The 17,503-nt window shown below is 39.7% G+C and overlaps 1 protein-coding gene across 1 annotated transcript in view; it reads right to left on the minus strand.

Annotated features, from left to right (window-relative positions):
* The window catches only part of Surf1 (surfeit locus protein 1), a 115,263-nt gene that overhangs the window by 33,953 nt on the left and 63,807 nt on the right, over positions 1 to 17,503 (minus strand). Inside the window, exon 5 of the mRNA XM_090381071.1 lies at positions 5,703 to 5,775. Within this exon, the coding sequence (XP_090237197.1) occupies positions 5,703 to 5,775 (73 nt within the window). The remainder of the gene's footprint in view (positions 1 to 5,702; positions 5,776 to 17,503) is intronic.

The raw sequence follows: 17,503 nt of genomic DNA on the forward strand, positions 1-17,503 counted from the left end.
CAAATGTTTTATATTTTATCCAGTCAGCTTTATGGAATCTCCATCTTTTTTGGCCATTGTGATGTGTAACATCATTTGTTAATATTTTGCAGACCACAGGGAAATGGTCGCTATTAAGAGGATTATTCAAGATTGTCCATTCAATAAGTGGATATAGGACAGGCGACATATGGAAATGTCAATTGCAGAGGCTGTTCCAGTGGACAAATGGATGTATGTCTCAACTCCAGCATTCAGGAGTGAGAGGTTTTGCTCTTCCAATAATTTTTCAATCAATTTACCATGTTTGTCTTGGTGGTAAGATCCTCACAGGGGATGGTGTCCATTTAAATCTTCCATGATACAGACCGGAGGTGGTAGTTGGGTTACTAATGCTTCTAATCTGAATATGCATATTCTTGATTTGGGGGAATGTAAAGTTGTTTGTTTGTTATTTGGTTTTTAGGAGCATTAGCAACTAAGGCCATATTGCTCCGGGGATATGCGGTGGTCATTCCCTGACCTTTCCGCATCCTTCGTATTTGGTGGGCACGTGGTTCAAACCCCGGTCTAATCAAGAAGCGTGTGCTACGCACTGCTGCTCCTACTCACCTGGCTATGGAGGCACCAGGGAAGGTAAAGTGAGACCAGTGAGAATGTAGTAGTAGTGGCATGTGATGCAAGAAAGCAAGTGTATAAGCTTATACAGCATCAGCCAAAAAAAAAAATTACAAAACAATCCCCTCTAAAAATTTGTCCAGTTCCTCCTTAAATTTATTTAACCTATCAACTTCCACGACAGATGTAAGTTTGTTCCAGCAATTAACCACTCACTGGCTAAAGGCAAATTTCTGCACATCTATTCTACTTCTGTCCTTCCTCAATTTAAATTTATGCCCCCTTAGGTTTGTAATCTGAACAAGTGGAAGAATCCCATCAGAATTCAGCGTGCTCAACCCATTCAAGCCTTATACACCTCAATCAGATCACCTCGCAGGTGCCTAGTCTCCAGCTGCTGCAATTTGCAGAACTTAAGCCTCTCCTGGTAAGAGGATCCCTTAATTCCCCTCACCAATAATGTTGCCCTTCTCTGTACTACACGCCCAAGCAAATCTACATCCTTCTTAAAATGAGGCCTCCAGACCTGCACGCAGTACTCAGACAAGACTTTCCCTTGGACTCAGGGGGAGGTCTCCCATGGACTGGAGATGTGCAAATGTGTCCCCAATTCACAAAGGGGGATCGAAGGGTGACATGAGTAATTACAGACCAGTTAGTTTAACTTCTGTTCCGGGTAAAATAATGGAGTCACTGGTTAAAGATGCATTGCAGGATCATCTAGACAAGACTGCAGCAATAATTCAGACACAGCATGGGTTTGTTAAAGGAAAGTCTTGTCTGAAAAATTTGATTGGTTATTATGATGTGGTTACAAAGGAACTGGATGCAAAAAATATCATATACTTGGATTTCAGGAAAGCTTTTGACACTGTTGCGCATGGAAGACTACTGTACAAATTGGAGCAGAATGGCATTAAGGGCAAGTTGCTACAATGGATAAAAGGATGGTTGAGTGGGAGAAGACAGAGGGTGGTAATCAATGGGTGCTGCTCTTCGTGGACTAATGTTATTAGTGGAGTCCCACAGGATTCGGTGTTGGGTCCACTGTTGTTTTGTATATTTATCAATGATATTGATGAAGGTATATCAGGCTTAGTATCGAAGTTTGCAGATGATACAAAGGTTGGCAGGGTTGTTAATGACAGTAATGGCAGTGTGTTACTGCAAAAGGATCTAGAAAATTTGGGCAGATGGGCTGAGAAATGGCAACTGAAGTTTAACATTGAAAAATCCAAAGTACTGCATATGGGTAGAAGTAACCCCAGAGAAACGTACCAACTGTGTGGTACTAAACTTAAGGTGGTAGAAAATGAAAAAGACCTGGGAGTAATTGTGCAGTCAGATATGAAGTTTTCTGAGCAATGCAGACAGGCTGCCAGGGCAGGTCATGGGGGTGTTGTCAATGATATACAGGAATTTTGCTAGCAGGGAAAAGGAGGTGATTGTCTCTCTGTATAAGGCAATGGTCAGGCCACACCTTGAGTACTGTGTGAAGGTCTAGAGGCCTCACTTTAGGAAGGATGTAAACTGGATTGAGACTCATACTGCAACTGCTTCCAAAGATTAAGGTGTTTGTAGTTGGAGGCGTTTACATGGAATTCTGGAGTCAATTAAAATAGCCACTCCACCATGAGATCCACTGAAAGGGAATCTTCCAGTGGAGCTCGTGGTGATACTGGATCACCATGAGCTCCACTGGATGATATTTATCAATTAGGTTGTGAATTTCATCAATGTTACTACGGAAACCTCGACAATGCCACTGTATTATTGTGCGCATTATATTGGCTTTGTATCTGTCTTTTTACGAATGGGGGTCTGCTTGGATTGCTCAGGCTTTTTCTCTTTTCTGGGGAAAAATGGATGAACTTCCATCTCTTCCTCAGCATGTATCTCTAAGATTGGTTCCTCTGAGACTTCTTTTTCATAAGTAGCCATATGATCATGGACAGAGAGTGTGTCATCTGTATCTATGTCTTTAGTATTTGTGGTTGGCTGTGACGTGGAAGACGTGTTTAGCAGAATTGTAACAGGTGTATTGATGGCTTGACTGGAAGTTGGTGATGAGAGTGATTTTGCTGATGGAACTAGGATTGAGCAAGCCCAATCAGATATAGAGATGTTGGGCGGAACTGTAACATTAGTTTGAACCGCAGTGGTAGTGGTGGTAACAGCAGTTATCTGTTCATGCTGTTGGACAGTTGCTGTATATGAGCGTGTTACTGTAATTGGTGATATTTGTTTCAAGATAGGAAACTTTATGCTCAGTTTTGTACTTCTGAATCATTTTTTCTCTTTTCCATGTTTCACAGTCTTTGGAGTAAGCAGAATGATTGCCTCTACAGTTTGGACACTGTAAAGATTGTGTAGAACATTCAGTATGGATATTATCTTTAGATCCACATGAAGCACATACAGCAGTCACTCAACATACTGCCTGTGAATGCCCAAATTTCTGACATTTATAGCATCTGATAGGGTTCGGTATATACGGACAGACATGACAGTTCAAGTATCCGGCCTTTACAGAAGTTGGTGGATTTGGCAAGTTGAATGTTAGTATGATGTTTCTGGCTGGAAGAAATGAACCATCCTTTTTAATTAGGATTCTCTTAACCTGAATAACATTTTGGTCTGAGAGTTCTTGTTTAATTTCTTCCTTAGATACATGTAGAAGATCCCATTCTGTTATAACTTCTTTTGAGTACTTTAAGGTGGCATGAGGTGACACTTCTATGGGAGTTCCTCCAAGTGTTTTCAATTTAAGTAACTTGGCAGAGTGCTTGGGTTGCATTGTTTCAACAAGCAGGTCACCTGATTTTAGTCTGAGAACCATTTTTGGTGAGCCAGCAGCATTCTCTAAACATTTCTGGATCAGAAAAGGAGAAAGCTTGCTGACTGGCTGGTCAGTCAAGGAATGTGTTATAAGGAAATGAGGCCAGATATTCTGGTCTGTATCCTTCTGTTTTGTCTCTTAGCGCAGGAAGGGTTGTGATCTTCCTGCTCTCTAGAATGTGATGGGGCATTGATCCCGCAAGAGGCAGTATTGGTATGGTCCAGCTTTGCTCCTTTCAGCCCTTGGCAGATTAACTTTTCTGCCAAGGTTTCCAGCCCTGCCAATGAGGAGGCAGGAGCAGTGCCTAGTGTGACCAAGTGAAAAGTAGTAGGGGTTAGTAATAAACTATGAGAAATAAAGAAAGGTGGCTTTCCTTCCTTGCTCTGTACAGGTACTTTTGTTACAAGAGCTGTTATGAAATAAATAGATTTATTAACGACAGAAATGTAAAAGAACTGCAAATCACTTTTTGGAAATCGCACTGGAATCACAGAGAAATCGCTTGACACCCGGGGCCAGTTGGCACAGATGCTGGAAGCATAAAAATGAGTTAGGTTGATGCACAGTCAATTTGGGACATTGCAAATGAGTTGATCATTTCTTTTGAATTTCTGCCCTCCCAGGTGCTCTTTTATTTACCCAAACATTCAATAATTACTGGGGACTAAATCTGAACTGTAAGCAGGGTGGCTCATGATTATCCAGCCCAAGGTTGCCAATGTCACATCATTGTCAAATTTACATATGCATGGATAGGCACTGTCATATTGCAGAATGGTTCCCCTTTGTGAGTTCCCTAAACTTTTTCTTGTGAACTGCTGCATGCACATTATGTACTCAATATTATGTGTATGATAATATAATACTGAGTATTAAATGCTTAATGAGGTGGGGGCAAAAAATTAACAATAAACCCAAAAGACTCTTGCCATGATCTTGCAAGTTGAAGTGTGCAGCTTGAATTTTTTGAGCGGTGAAGTTAGGATATAATCTTTGTGATAAAATTCCACACTGATGTCAAATCAGGACACTGCAACTGAATTTGCTGATTCTGGAGTGAAATAATGTGTGTACTCACACCTTATCACTATTCACTGTAGTAATGCATTTCCCTCTGGCTCAAACCAGTTAGGATGTTCAGTGAAAATAGCAATGTGTGCTTTCTGGTCGAATTCTCCTCCACTACACTCAGTGCAGTGGAAAATGAAAAAATCCTGGTGATAATTTTGCAGTCAGATATGAAGTTCTCTGAGCAGTGAAGTCAGGCTACCAGGACAACTCATGGGGTTTTTTGTCAATGATATACAGGAATTTTACTAGCAGGGATGAGATGATTATCCCTTTGTATAAGGCTTTTTATAATTTATAGCTGATTATCCCTTTGTCAGGCCACAATTTCACCCCCACAGTGCTCATAATGAGTCCTTGCAATTACAATCTATTCCCCAAGCTCAAGAAACCATTGCGTGAACAAAGATTTTTGTCTTTAAAAGTGTTGAGTGCAGACGTGACCCAACATCAGATAGTTTAACTTCAGAAGACAGTTAAATAGCATTCAAAAATTACACAAATGTTGAAAAGTTGAAGTGATGAGACATGAAGGAGCATTATTGAAGATTTTTAATGTAAATTTTGTTATAAAATAAATACATTTTAAATTAACCACTTTTGTGCATTATTTTCTAGGATAAACCTTATATATTCAAATAAATACTACAGGAGACAGTTTGCGAATTATCTCAAAACAAGTAAGTACAGCTACTGCCAAGGAAGTTGAACTAAGACATTTTAGTGACCATTGTGATCACCTCAAACCAAACACTAAATGTAGCATTCATCATAGCTGCCCACCAATCTATCTCACTTCTCTACTGAGATTATTTCAATTAGTGTGATATCAAGGTAATTTGTTGTGAAGCTCTCTTTGCATTTCCACTATCTGCATTTCGATTTTTTCAATTCAAATTAGGATGATGCAGGTGAAGAATACAAGAGAACATTTTCATCAAGACATTCATGCAATGGAAAAGAGATCAGAAAATGGAGACAAACCTTTAATAATAAACACAGATGTGGTATTTATTATACGAAAATTTGATTTTTTTATTTCTGTAAAAAACTATTTCATATTCATACTGGCATATCCAAAATCATCCACAAACAACAAGTAATTAATATCACTCACAGAATATCATAAAGAATAAATTTTGTTAGTGTTTTATAAAAAGAAAAGCATCATATGCTAGAATTAATAAATGGTATTCACCTGCCCTTCTAGTCTTGTACTAGGGGGAGTCTTTTTTCTTGGTACCCAGCCTCTGTTAACCAAGATTCTCAAACTATTTAATGAAAAGAAAGTATCTTGGAGACAAAGAATTTAACTTTTTATTTTTATTAAATGAATAACATTTTATATGATTGGCTGGTAGCAAAAATGTTTTTATAACAATTGCAAATATTTTACCTCCCATTCTTCTATAGCAGCAATTCTCAAAAGTATGGTATGTGGGTAGGCTGTTCCAAAGTGCAAGTTACTGATACACAGTTCTAGATGGATTTTATTCTATTTATCTTTTATGATGGAAAGCAGGAGTGGACGGGTTTGGTGATCTGTAGCCGAAAAAACACAAGAAACATGTTCTACAGCACTTTTTGAACAAGAAGTTTGAATATATTACCTGTTCGCTTCTGGATCAGAAGAGGCAGTTTAAGTAAAATAAAAGGATATTTACAAGGGTGATTAAAAAACGTTTTGAGCCTCACTATAAATGAAGCAAGCAAGATAAATACCTATTATTTTTCTACATAATCTTAGCCAAACTCATCACAGGCCAGATATCATCTCCAAATATTTGGAACGCTTGCTCTTGGAGGATTCCACAGCCAAGCCTAAGGTCGGTACCAGTACTCGTGGCTCACCACAACAGGCTTGTACTCACTGAGAGATTTCTTCCCAAGCAGATGTTCCCCGCCCTCAACCGTGTGGACGCCGACATCGACAGCATAATAAGTAAGAAGAAGGACAGACACAACTTTATCAAAGCCCTTGAATCCTGATGTATTGTAAAGTTGTATTTCTATATTTGTGTCTAGCTCTGTGTTTTTATGCTGTATTTGTATTTCTTTTGCATTCAGGATCGGTATTTTATAGCCGTTGAGTATGTGTTCGCTTTATTTTGTAGCCTTTTGTATTTGTACGCCGTACTTAACTTATCTATATGTGAACCCCTGGCGCTCGTCGCCGTGATGGGATATTGTGCTGTAACTCTACTTCACAATAAAAATTTATTTATTTATTTATTTATTGCTCATTAATACTCTTCTACTACCATTTCTGCAAAGGTGGAATTCCCACCTTCAGAGAATGTTTTGTCTAAGTCAGCCACTCCCAAACTACTGAGATCTACAGACACCTACATATATATGTAAAAACATATTTTACTCAATATCCCTTCTGGACATTTTGCGGACCCCAGTTTGGGAAACACGGTCTAAGTCATACAAAAAAGGCACTGATGGATAGCAGCCATAACACCTAATCTATATGTAATTTAGTCCCAATCAAATGTTTTTTCAAGTTTGAGAAAAGGTGGAAATATGACAGTGCAAAATGGATAAATAAGATGGATGTTTAAGAAGTTCAAACTCACAATCACAAATTATCCCACTACCATAGCCAACCCGTGTGGTAGCATAGTGAGAAGACTCGATGCCTTGTTTGCCAACTGAAGGAATGAATTTCATCTCCTATGGGGGAGAAGATGAGTAGAAGGAGGAGGAGTAATTCCAATGCTTAAAATGTTCTTTTTCCGCTCTAGTTGAAAGAGGTTTCAACAAAATGATTAAATACTTTTGATCTGCCTCTAGATCAAAGTTTTGATCTAGTTGCTGTTATTGTTATTATGATTTATATAGTATGTTAGCATCTAAGACTATATTGCACTGCATACATGTTTGTACAAGAGTGTGGGCCAATTTTCAGGTTGTTCAGGCTGAAAAATCAAAAACATCATACATATAAACCCTACTCCTGTTGCCTGTGGCAAATTACAGCTCCAAATGAAGAGAATCCAAACTTCCATAATGGAGTGACAAGTTGTGAACTACCCACTATACTGTCATGGAAGATACTGAATTAAGAGCTTGTTTGCTAACCATTCTTGAACAGGTGTCAATGTTTGGGAACCCACCACACAAACCTTTTTCATTCCTACCTAGGACACTAATTACAATGTGTTGTGCTTCTTCCTGTAATACCTTAACAGTATTGGCTACAAAGCAGATGATTAATCATCTGACTTCCATTATCATGTGATGGAACTGATTAATAATTTCAGTTGAAGGCCTTCCAAACCTTGCATCATTCATCAAGGCTATCCCTGTCATGATGGCATATCATCACCTAATCTTTTTTTTTTTTATTTTTATTATTTTTTTTTTATGAGAACCCCAAACACGAGAGGTATTATAACCTATAGTACTTAGTACCGTGCTTGGGTTGGAGGTTGAGAAGACGAAAGAAGATATTTGTTGATGTTGGACTTGAACTTCTGTAGATTGTAATTTTCAGGAAATACGTATGAAGGAAGGTTGTTCCAGAAAACGGCAGTTGAATGAATAAATGAGGAAGATGAAAAGTTGGTTCTGTGGGTTTGAAGTTGGACAGTAAATGGATGTTGGCTGGTGGCGGCACGTGTTCGGACTGTTTTGAAAGAGAGAGCGGGAATTATAGAAGCCAATTCAGAAGAACAGTGCCCATGGAAGTATCTGTAGAAGAGGCATGCAGCAGAAACAGTGCGTCTATGAGAAAGCGAGTGGAGAGACTCTGTTAGAGATGAATCATTAATTAACCTAACTGCCCTCTTCTGAATGGAATCAAGAAGCCTGAGAGAGGTTTTGGGGGCACCACCCCAGATGTGGGAACAATATTCCATGGCAGGGCGGATTTGCGATTTATACAGAGTGAGCAGCTGTTTGGGAGAAAAGTAACGCCGAGAGCGAAAGAGAAAACCAAGTTTTTTAGATGCAGAGGAAGCAATATTTGTAATGTGCTTGTGCCAAGAGAGATTAGAAGTCAGGGTAATCCCCAAAAGAGATATATCATTTTGCCTAGAAATCGGAGTGTCACTAAAGATAAGCATAGGAGCAGAAGAATCCTTTTTGCGAGATATAAGACAAGATTGAGTTTTAGAAGGGTTGAAATCAACTAAGTTGTCTTTGCCCCACTGGAGAATTACCTGAAGATCGGCATTTAAGGAATTGGCAGCAGATTTTTGAGAGCTTGAAGCTGATTGAGCTGGACAAGGTTTCTCAAAATGGAAAGTTGAATGCAATGTGCTATCATCGGCAAAACTATGGATAGGATTTCCAGTCAATGGAAGAAGGTCATTGATATACAAGAGGAAAAGAGTGGGGGAAAGAACTGAACCTTGGGGGACACCGGCATTAGTGGAGAAGTTAGAAGACAGAGAGCCATCTACCATCACCCTCAGTGAGCGATCAGAGAGAAAACTGGATAACCAATTACTAAAAACAGTTGGCAAACCATAAGATGGAAGCTTGTTTAGAAGACCTTTATGCCAAACACGATCAAAAGCCTTTGAGATGTCAACAGCAACTACTTGTGTTTCACCGAACCTTTCCATTGAATTAGTCCATAAATGGGTAACATAAGCCAGAATATCACCAGTGGATCGACACTGACGGAATCCATACTGGCGATCGTTGATCAGACGGAAGGTTTCTAGGTAGTTTAAGAGTTGGCGGTTAATTGATTTCTCCATTACTTTAGAAAGAGTAGAAGTAATTGCAATGGGACGATAATTGGATGGGAGGGATTTGTCACCCTTTTTAGGAACTGGCTGGATATGAGCAAATTTCCAAGCAGAAGGAAAAACACCTTTTGAATAAGAAAGTGAAAAAAGGCGGCAAAGAATAGGAGTAAGTTCGGGAGCACAGGTTTTGAGAACAAGTGGAGAAATACCATCAGGACCTGGAGCTTTCTTAGCATCGAGATTCATCAAAATCCTTCTGATATCCTTTTGACGGAAGACCACAGGAGGCATTGAATGGAGCGTGTTAGGAATGGTGGGAGGTGTTTTACCAAGATCATTAATACGTGAGCTCGAAGAAAAATGGGATGCTAGCAGGTCAGCTTTATCCTTGGCTGAAGTGACAACAGAACCATCTGGTTTGGACAGAGGTGGGAGCAGAGATGGGCAAAAGTTGCGGCCAATAGCTTTGGCAAGAGACCAGAATATTCGGCTACCATTAGGGCAAGAAGCAAGTTTTCTACTCTTAGCCTGTTCAAACTCTAGTTTGGACTGATTAATAACTGCTTTACAATTGTTGCGAGCTTTGGTGTAGGCAGAAAATGAAACTGAAGAATTAGAAACAAGCCAATTACGATATGCAACGTTCTTCTCTTGGACAGCCTTAGCACATTTATTGGAAAACCAAGGTTTAGATAAAGGACGAGATTTTAAAGTGGAGTGTGGGATAAAGGATTCCATTCCTGCAAGAATAATTTCACTGACACGATCTGAGCAAACGTTGACATCAGAAGTTTTGAAACAGTAATCAGACCAAGGAAAAGAAGAAAAGAAGTCTCGCAGGTCATCCCATTTTGCATTCTTGTAATGCCAAACAATACGAGGTTGGGAATAGCCATGAGATAAAGGTTCCATTGGAGAAGAGACAATCACCAAGTTGTGATCTGAAGTGCCTAAAGGACCTCTCACTTCAACCTTGTACTTAGAAAGGTTGTTTGTGAGAAAAAGATCAAGCGTATTGGCTGTATGATTAGGATTGTCCGGTATTCTTGTAGGTAAATGAACAATCTGTGCTAGGTCATTAGTAATTGCAAAAGCCTCAGCATCTCGACCTGCTGGGTCGGTGTGACTAGAAAACAGAAGCCAGCTGGAGTTGTGAACGTTAAAATCACCAAGGAAAATTACCTCTTTGTTAGGAAAGTTGGACTGGAGAAAGTCAAGTTGCAAAGAGAGGAAGTCAAAGAGTTCCAAGCGATTAGTGGAGTTGGGAGAACGGTAGAGACAACAGATGAATTTTACACAATGAGGTAGAGAGATTTTAAGCCAGAGAAGATCAAAGAGAGGAGATTCCAAATTGCCAAGTCTCTGACAGGGAATATCAGAACGGACATATGCACAAGTACCACCTTTGTGGCAAAAGGAATCATACAGCAAATAATTTGGACATCTGAGATGAGCAGTAGTTGAATCAACTGATAACTGAGATTCAGTCAGAAAAAGTACATGGGGTTTGGAAGACTGCAAGTGGAAATGGACATCATTGAGATTAGAATTGAGACCACGTATATTTGTGAAATGAATTAGGAAGTCCTTGGGAGGTTTAGATCTTTTCGCAGATAAGCTTGCTCTATTATTTTGACAATTCATGGTGTATTCAATAGTAAGAAAAAGTGGGTGGGACATGCTGTATGAAGTAATGAAATTTTTGGATATGGCGTACATGTGGTAAGAATATACCCAGATCCTTGACATAACGTGGCCTCGACAATGCTCCCCGCATACACACTACTCGGACTCCCTCCAGTCACTATCTGGCAGAGTAGAGGTAGCAAGATTATACACTAGCTGATCCGGAAGCTTCCTAGAGAGTTACCAATAGGTTCAGTCCGGTGTACTAACTAGCGGCCGGCCTGCGAACACCGTTTTAGAGCTGTACCCTTGAAATGTAAGGAATATTGGATCTCGCCACGACATTCATCATAACCTCAAAAATCATCAATCATACTGCATGATGGAAGAGAAAGGGAAGGGTTGGCCGGAACTTAGCTCTAGAGACTAAACATGGGTTCCACCACTTCAAGCCTCTAATAAGCAAAGTGGTGGTATTTCACCGGTTGATGAGAGTCATCTACCACCTAGAAAGAGTCATCTACCACCTAGAATTTTTTTTTTTTTATGAAGATATTCAGTGTTTACACAATCAGATGTATTTCATTTATCATTTTTTTTACTGACATCATCACTAGGCACCTGTAAAAACATATTCAGTGGTTAAACATATAAAGGATGAAGCATGCACACATTTAGGGATCATAGCCCTCAATTTTTTTTAGTTAGGCTTAAAACTTTTCAGCCATCCCTTGTACTTTTATATGACTATTAACTAATAGAGATTCTTGTAGTAGTTTGGATGATTTTTTAAGAACAGGTACAGAATTACGAAATAATGTTATTGTAGTTGTCTAACCTGGACAATTATAAATATTGTAATAATACAAATATTCCCTGTCACAAAACTGTAGAGTTACTACATAATGCAACTGCTAACCTTATAAATATCTAACAAATGCCAACTTCGTATTTCATTACACATTATGCACCTATACTCAAAAGTAATTTGTATGTCATTACTTTTCAAAAAGCAGAAGTTGTTCATTTAAAATATTAATTATAATTTATTAATAGCCTATGGATCTGCATATGGCCATAATGATGGTTTCATCCTTCAAAGCCTGCAGCTCTATTACTGGGAACATTTTACTCTATTCCTCTTACCAAGACAGAGAACATCTGGAAAAATAAATAGTATTAATCAAGGAAACCATATTAAACACAAACATGTTGGAGACTTGGCAGCTATGACAGTTTGGATGGCTGGATAGACTGCTAGGCCTTACTCAATTGACTTTTTTGAGTGTCCTCTCAAAAAGAGTCTACACCTCAATACTGGATTGAATTAATTGTAATCCTTTTTCAAAAATTTGGTGTGGTTAACAACTAGAGTCCCAAAAATAGTCAATATCACTTCACTGAGTGACGGTCGTGTTCAAAGCCGCTAAGTGGATTTTTCATATTTATTGATTTGAAATTATTGTTTTTCTAAAACTTTTGATTTAAATTTAGTAGTATAACATTATTTTGTGTCTTTTTGATTAATTTGGTGTATTTATTCTTTACTCGGCCTTGTAAAAATATCGGTAAGGGTTTCCATGTGTTCGTAACTACCGTTACCGTTAGTAACTTTCCCGCCATTGTGATACCGTACTAGATATACCGTAGGTTATATACCGTACTAGATAGCGTTAGTTGAACTTCGTTAGCAGTTAAATTGTACGTTTAAATAAATACATATAACGACTTAGATTACAAACGTAATATAATTAATAACATAACATAATAAATTAATAGAATCATGACTCAGACCAGAGCAGCAAAGCAAAAGGCTCAAGCTAATGGAAGTGCTGTGGCTCAGAGCAGAACTGAGGGGGGCAGTTGTCCTCTGACTCACAGCCTTATAAAATGCACTGTTTGCTTGATGTTTGCAGAGCAATCGGGTACGGGACATGATACTGCCAAGGGGGATGTCTTTGTGTGTGCGCGATGCAAGGAGTGTATCGATATCAGGCAACAACTCGGCGTTCTTGTGGGCCTATATGAGAGCTTGAAGGACAGGGTGGATGCCCTCGAAGAAACTAAATTGAGGGGCCCATCAAGCTCTCAGCTGCCCACATCAACGCCAGAGCTTGCACTTGGGCATCGCGTGACACAGAGACAACCCCTAAGGCAGAATGCGCTGGTCCCGAAGGAACTAGTAGTTGTTGGTGACTCTATTGTCAGGGAAACGGGGAACATGCTTTGTAAAAGAGATAGGTGGAACAGGACCAGGGTATGTCTGCCAGGGGCAAAGGTTGATGACGTTGTAGAGCGAATATCATCTTTTAAGGGCACAAAAGGTGATATAGTTGTACACGTTGGTACTAATAATATTAAGAGTAGGAGACCGGCAGAATTACTTAACAAGTACAGGTCACTGTTGAACAAAAGCCGAGAATTAGGGTTGAATTTGAAAGTGTCTGCAATTCTGCCCAGACACGATAGGAGGGAGTATATGATGAGAGCCTTGTCGATCAATTCGGCCCTGGAAAGATTGTGCAAGGCTCAAGGGGTAGAATTTTTTTCAGCCTGGACTGTACTTGTTAACAGGAGAGATTGCTTCTACAGGGATGGGATACACTTAAATAGAAAGGGTGCAAGAATATTTGCTGATGCTATAGAGGCAGTGTTAGGTGGGTCGGAAAACTGCTAGCTTGGGGGGAGACAAAGACCAATAGATTGGTCTTTGTCTTTGAGTGGCAGAGGTGAAAGAGATTCTTGCACTGCTTCTATTAGAATGAGCAGAAGCCTGAAAAACAAGATGCATGGTATTTCAGAGACTGCTGGGAGCCATTGCGGTACAAGTAAACACATGGGTTGTGTTAGGGTAGCTAAGAATAGAAACAGGTGCAGGTATACTTGCGTGTACACCAATGCTAGGAGTTTAGTAAATAAATTTGATGAATTTGAGGTATTGCTCAAAACATCGAAGGCAGATATTGTTGGGATATCAGAGACGTGGTGTCACACAGATATAAGGGATGCAGAACTGCAATTTGGGGAGTACAACGTCTACAGAAAGGATAGACAGGATAGGAAGGGAGGAGGGGTTATGTTATTAGTTAAGAAACACATAAAAACCAAGGAAGTGAAGCCAGTCGACATCGCTGGACAGTGCAGTGTGGAGTCAGTTTGGTGTGACATAAACATTGGGAGATCAAAATTGAGAGTAGGAGTGTGCTATAGGCCTAATGACTCTGATGAGTATAATAAGGAACTGTACAGGGAAATAGAGTGGGCCAGTAAATCAGAGTGTCTTATAATGGGAGATTTTAATTTCCCAGATATTGACTGGAATTTGGGGGCTGGTTACTCACACACTAGCAGGTTTTTTTTTTTTTTTTTTTTTTGATTTGGTAGTTGTTGGCGCATCGGCTTCTGTGGCCATATTACACCTCCCAAGGTTTTTGCAGTACTTTGATCCACGCCCGAGGCGGGAATCGAACCCGCGACCTTTGGGTTGCCGGGCAGGTACTTTACCCACTCGGCTAGCCCGGTCGGCTCACACTAGCAGGACTTTTGTGGATTTATTGGATGATTGTTTTCTACATCAGCATGTTCGGGAGGCAACTAGAGGGAGTAATACTCTTGATTTGATTATCAGCAGTGATTCTTCATGCATTAAGAATCTGCAGATAAATGAACCACTAGGTGGCAGTGATCACAGTGTGCTGAAGTGGGATTTACTCAAAGAGGTAACTACCATTAGGGGTAAAGGGAAGGGTTATTGCTTCCGTAAAGGCGACTACGATGGACTGAGACAGTATTTAAATTCTATACAGTGCGACCAACTGATGATGTTACCAACAGCAAATTCAAAATGGGAAGCATTCAAAGAACTTATCTTGGAAGCTACTAGGCTTTACATACCAACTAAGAAATACTGTTCAAGGTTTAGGCCAAAATGGATGTCGGATGAACTAATGAGGCATATGGCAGAGAAGAAAAATGCATGGGATACATACAAATTAACACATGACACAGAAGCCTATGATAGATACAAGTTGATATGCAACCAAGTTACAAAGGAGGTTAGGCAGGCGAAGGCAGATTACGAGAAATCCTTGGTAAGGGATGCAAAGAAAAACAGCAAAGAGTTCTTTACTTATGTAAACTCTAGAAGGAAGGGGGTGAATCAGATTGGTCCACTTGATATTGATGGGTCAAGTGTTGATGATCCTGCTCAGGTAGCTAACAAACTAAATGAATATTTTGCATCGACATTCACACATGAGGAGTTATTCAGCGAGGGGAATGCCAGAGGTGTATTCAACTCTAGCAGTAAGCTACAGAATCTTGAAATAACTGGGAGTAAAGTGGAGGAGAAACTGTTGAAGATAAACACAAGAAAGGCACCCGGGGTGGATGGGATCTATCCAGTTATATTAAAGGAGGCAGCAAAGGAAGTAAGCAAACCCTTAGCCATAATTATGAGAGCTTCCTTGGACTCAGGGGAGGTACCCATAGACTGGAAATGTGCAAATGTGACCCCAATTCACAAAGGAGGATCAAAGGCTGACACAAGTAATTATAGACCTGTGAGCTTAACTTCTGTTCCAGGAAAATTAATGGAGGCACTGGTTAAAGAAGCACTGCAGGATCATTTAGACAAGACTTCAGTTATAGCTCAGACACAGCATGGTTTTGTTAAGGGGATGTCTTGCCTGACCAACTTGACTGGATACTATGATGCAGTCACAAAAGAACTGGATGCAAGGAATAACTTTGATATTATATACTTGGATCTTAGAAAGGCTTTTGATACTGTTGCACATGGAAGACTGCTACACAAATTGGAGCAGTGTGACATTGGAGGCAAATTGCTGCTATGGATAAAGGGGTGGTTGAGGGGGAGAAGACAGAGAGTGGTAATCAATGGACACTGCTCATCGTGGACTGATGTTATTAGTGGAGTCCCTCAGGGCTCAGTGTTGGGTCCATTATTGTTTTCTGTATTTATAAATGATATTGATGATGGTATATCGGGCTTAATGTCCAAGTTTGCAGACGATACAAAGGTTGGCAGGGTTGTCAAGGACACTACTGACACTATGCTGCTGCAACAGGATCTGGAAAGGTTGAGCAGATGAGCTGAGAGGTGGCAAATGAAGTTTAACATTGATAAATGTAAAGTACTACACATGGGAAACAGCAACCCCAGAGCAACGTATCAACTCTGTGGTACTACACTGACAGTGGTAGAGAATGAAAGGGACTTGGGGGTGGTTGTGCAGGCAGATATGAAGTTCTCTGAGCAGTGCAGAAGGGCTGCAAGAGTAGCTCATGGAGTATTGTCAATGATATACAGGAATTTTTCCAGCAGGGATAAGGAGGTGATTATTCCATTGTATAAGGCGATGGTCAGGCCACACCTAGAGTACTGTATACAGGTCTGGAGGCCTCATTTCAAGAAGGATGTAGAGCTGCTGGAACGAGTACAGAGAAGGGCAACAAGATTAGTGAATGGAACAAAGGGGTGCTCTTACAAAGAAAGGCTTAAGTTTTGCAAATTACAGTGTCTGGAGACTAGGCACCAGCGAGGTGATCTGATAGAGGTGTATAAAGCCTTGAATGGTTTAAGCATGCTCAATGCTGATGGGATTCTTCCTCTAGCTCAGAAAAATCACCTGAGAGGGCATAAATTCAAATTGAGGAAAGACAGATGTAGGATAGACGTGCGGAAATTTGCCTTTAGCCAGCGGGTGGTTGGTTGGTGGAACAGACTTCCATCCCTTGTGGTGGAGGTTGATAGCCTAAATAAGTTTAAGGCTCAGCTGTACAGGTATTTTGGACGAACAGAGGGGTGAAGTGGAAGTGGGTTTTTTTTTTTTTTTTTTTTTTTGGCTGATGCTGCATAAGCTTGCTTTCTTGCATCAAATGCCTCTACTAATGCTAATGCTACTGGCTGATTCTTGGACTGAATTTTTTGTGCAGGGAGATGTTTTATGGCAAAATTCCCTGGAATGTCTCTTGTTTTCCAGATACAATGTCTAGATTTACCATAACAGTGGTAAATCTAGAATTCATATCTGGTCACATACATTTAAAAATACATCCTTTTGACATTCAAAAACAGGTAACAATTTGTTGATAAACAGAAAGCCATTGTCTTTTCATTTCTTCTGCAAGCCTCTTGAGGATCCATCTATATTTTTGTACTTGAGTTTAGACAGAATATGTTGAACATATTCTTTAGAAATCCCTAAAGTTGCAGCAAGTACTGACTGTTTTATCCAACTATCACCACAAACAAGTTCATTGGCAATTTGTTTATGTGCTTTGTCAGTCAACATTACTGATTATCTACTTCAACTCTAATCATTGACAATAACTTTAACTAGTTCACCACCTCTGACTTGTAAAACCCATCAACAATTTTATCCACATATGATTAGTAACACATATGATTTCAGCATGTCTATCTTTTTCAGTTTCAGCAACAAGAAGAAACCCGATAACTACATTATCTGAATATTGCATTGTCCTGCTGGATAATTGCTTCTATCAACGTGTTTAGGGATGCCACAAGGGAAATAATTTCAACCCGGTTATTAGCAAAGGTCTGACATATTAAAAACTTCATATAAAGAAACTACTGACAAGCAGTGATCAGTGTATTAATGTGGGATCTATTTCAATAAAT

Source organism: Mastigoproctus giganteus, chromosome 9 (assembly GCF_048544385.1).
Source record: "Mastigoproctus giganteus isolate SK-2022 chromosome 9, ASM4854438v1, whole genome shotgun sequence".
NCBI lineage: Eukaryota > Metazoa > Arthropoda > Arachnida > Uropygi > Thelyphonidae > Mastigoproctus > Mastigoproctus giganteus.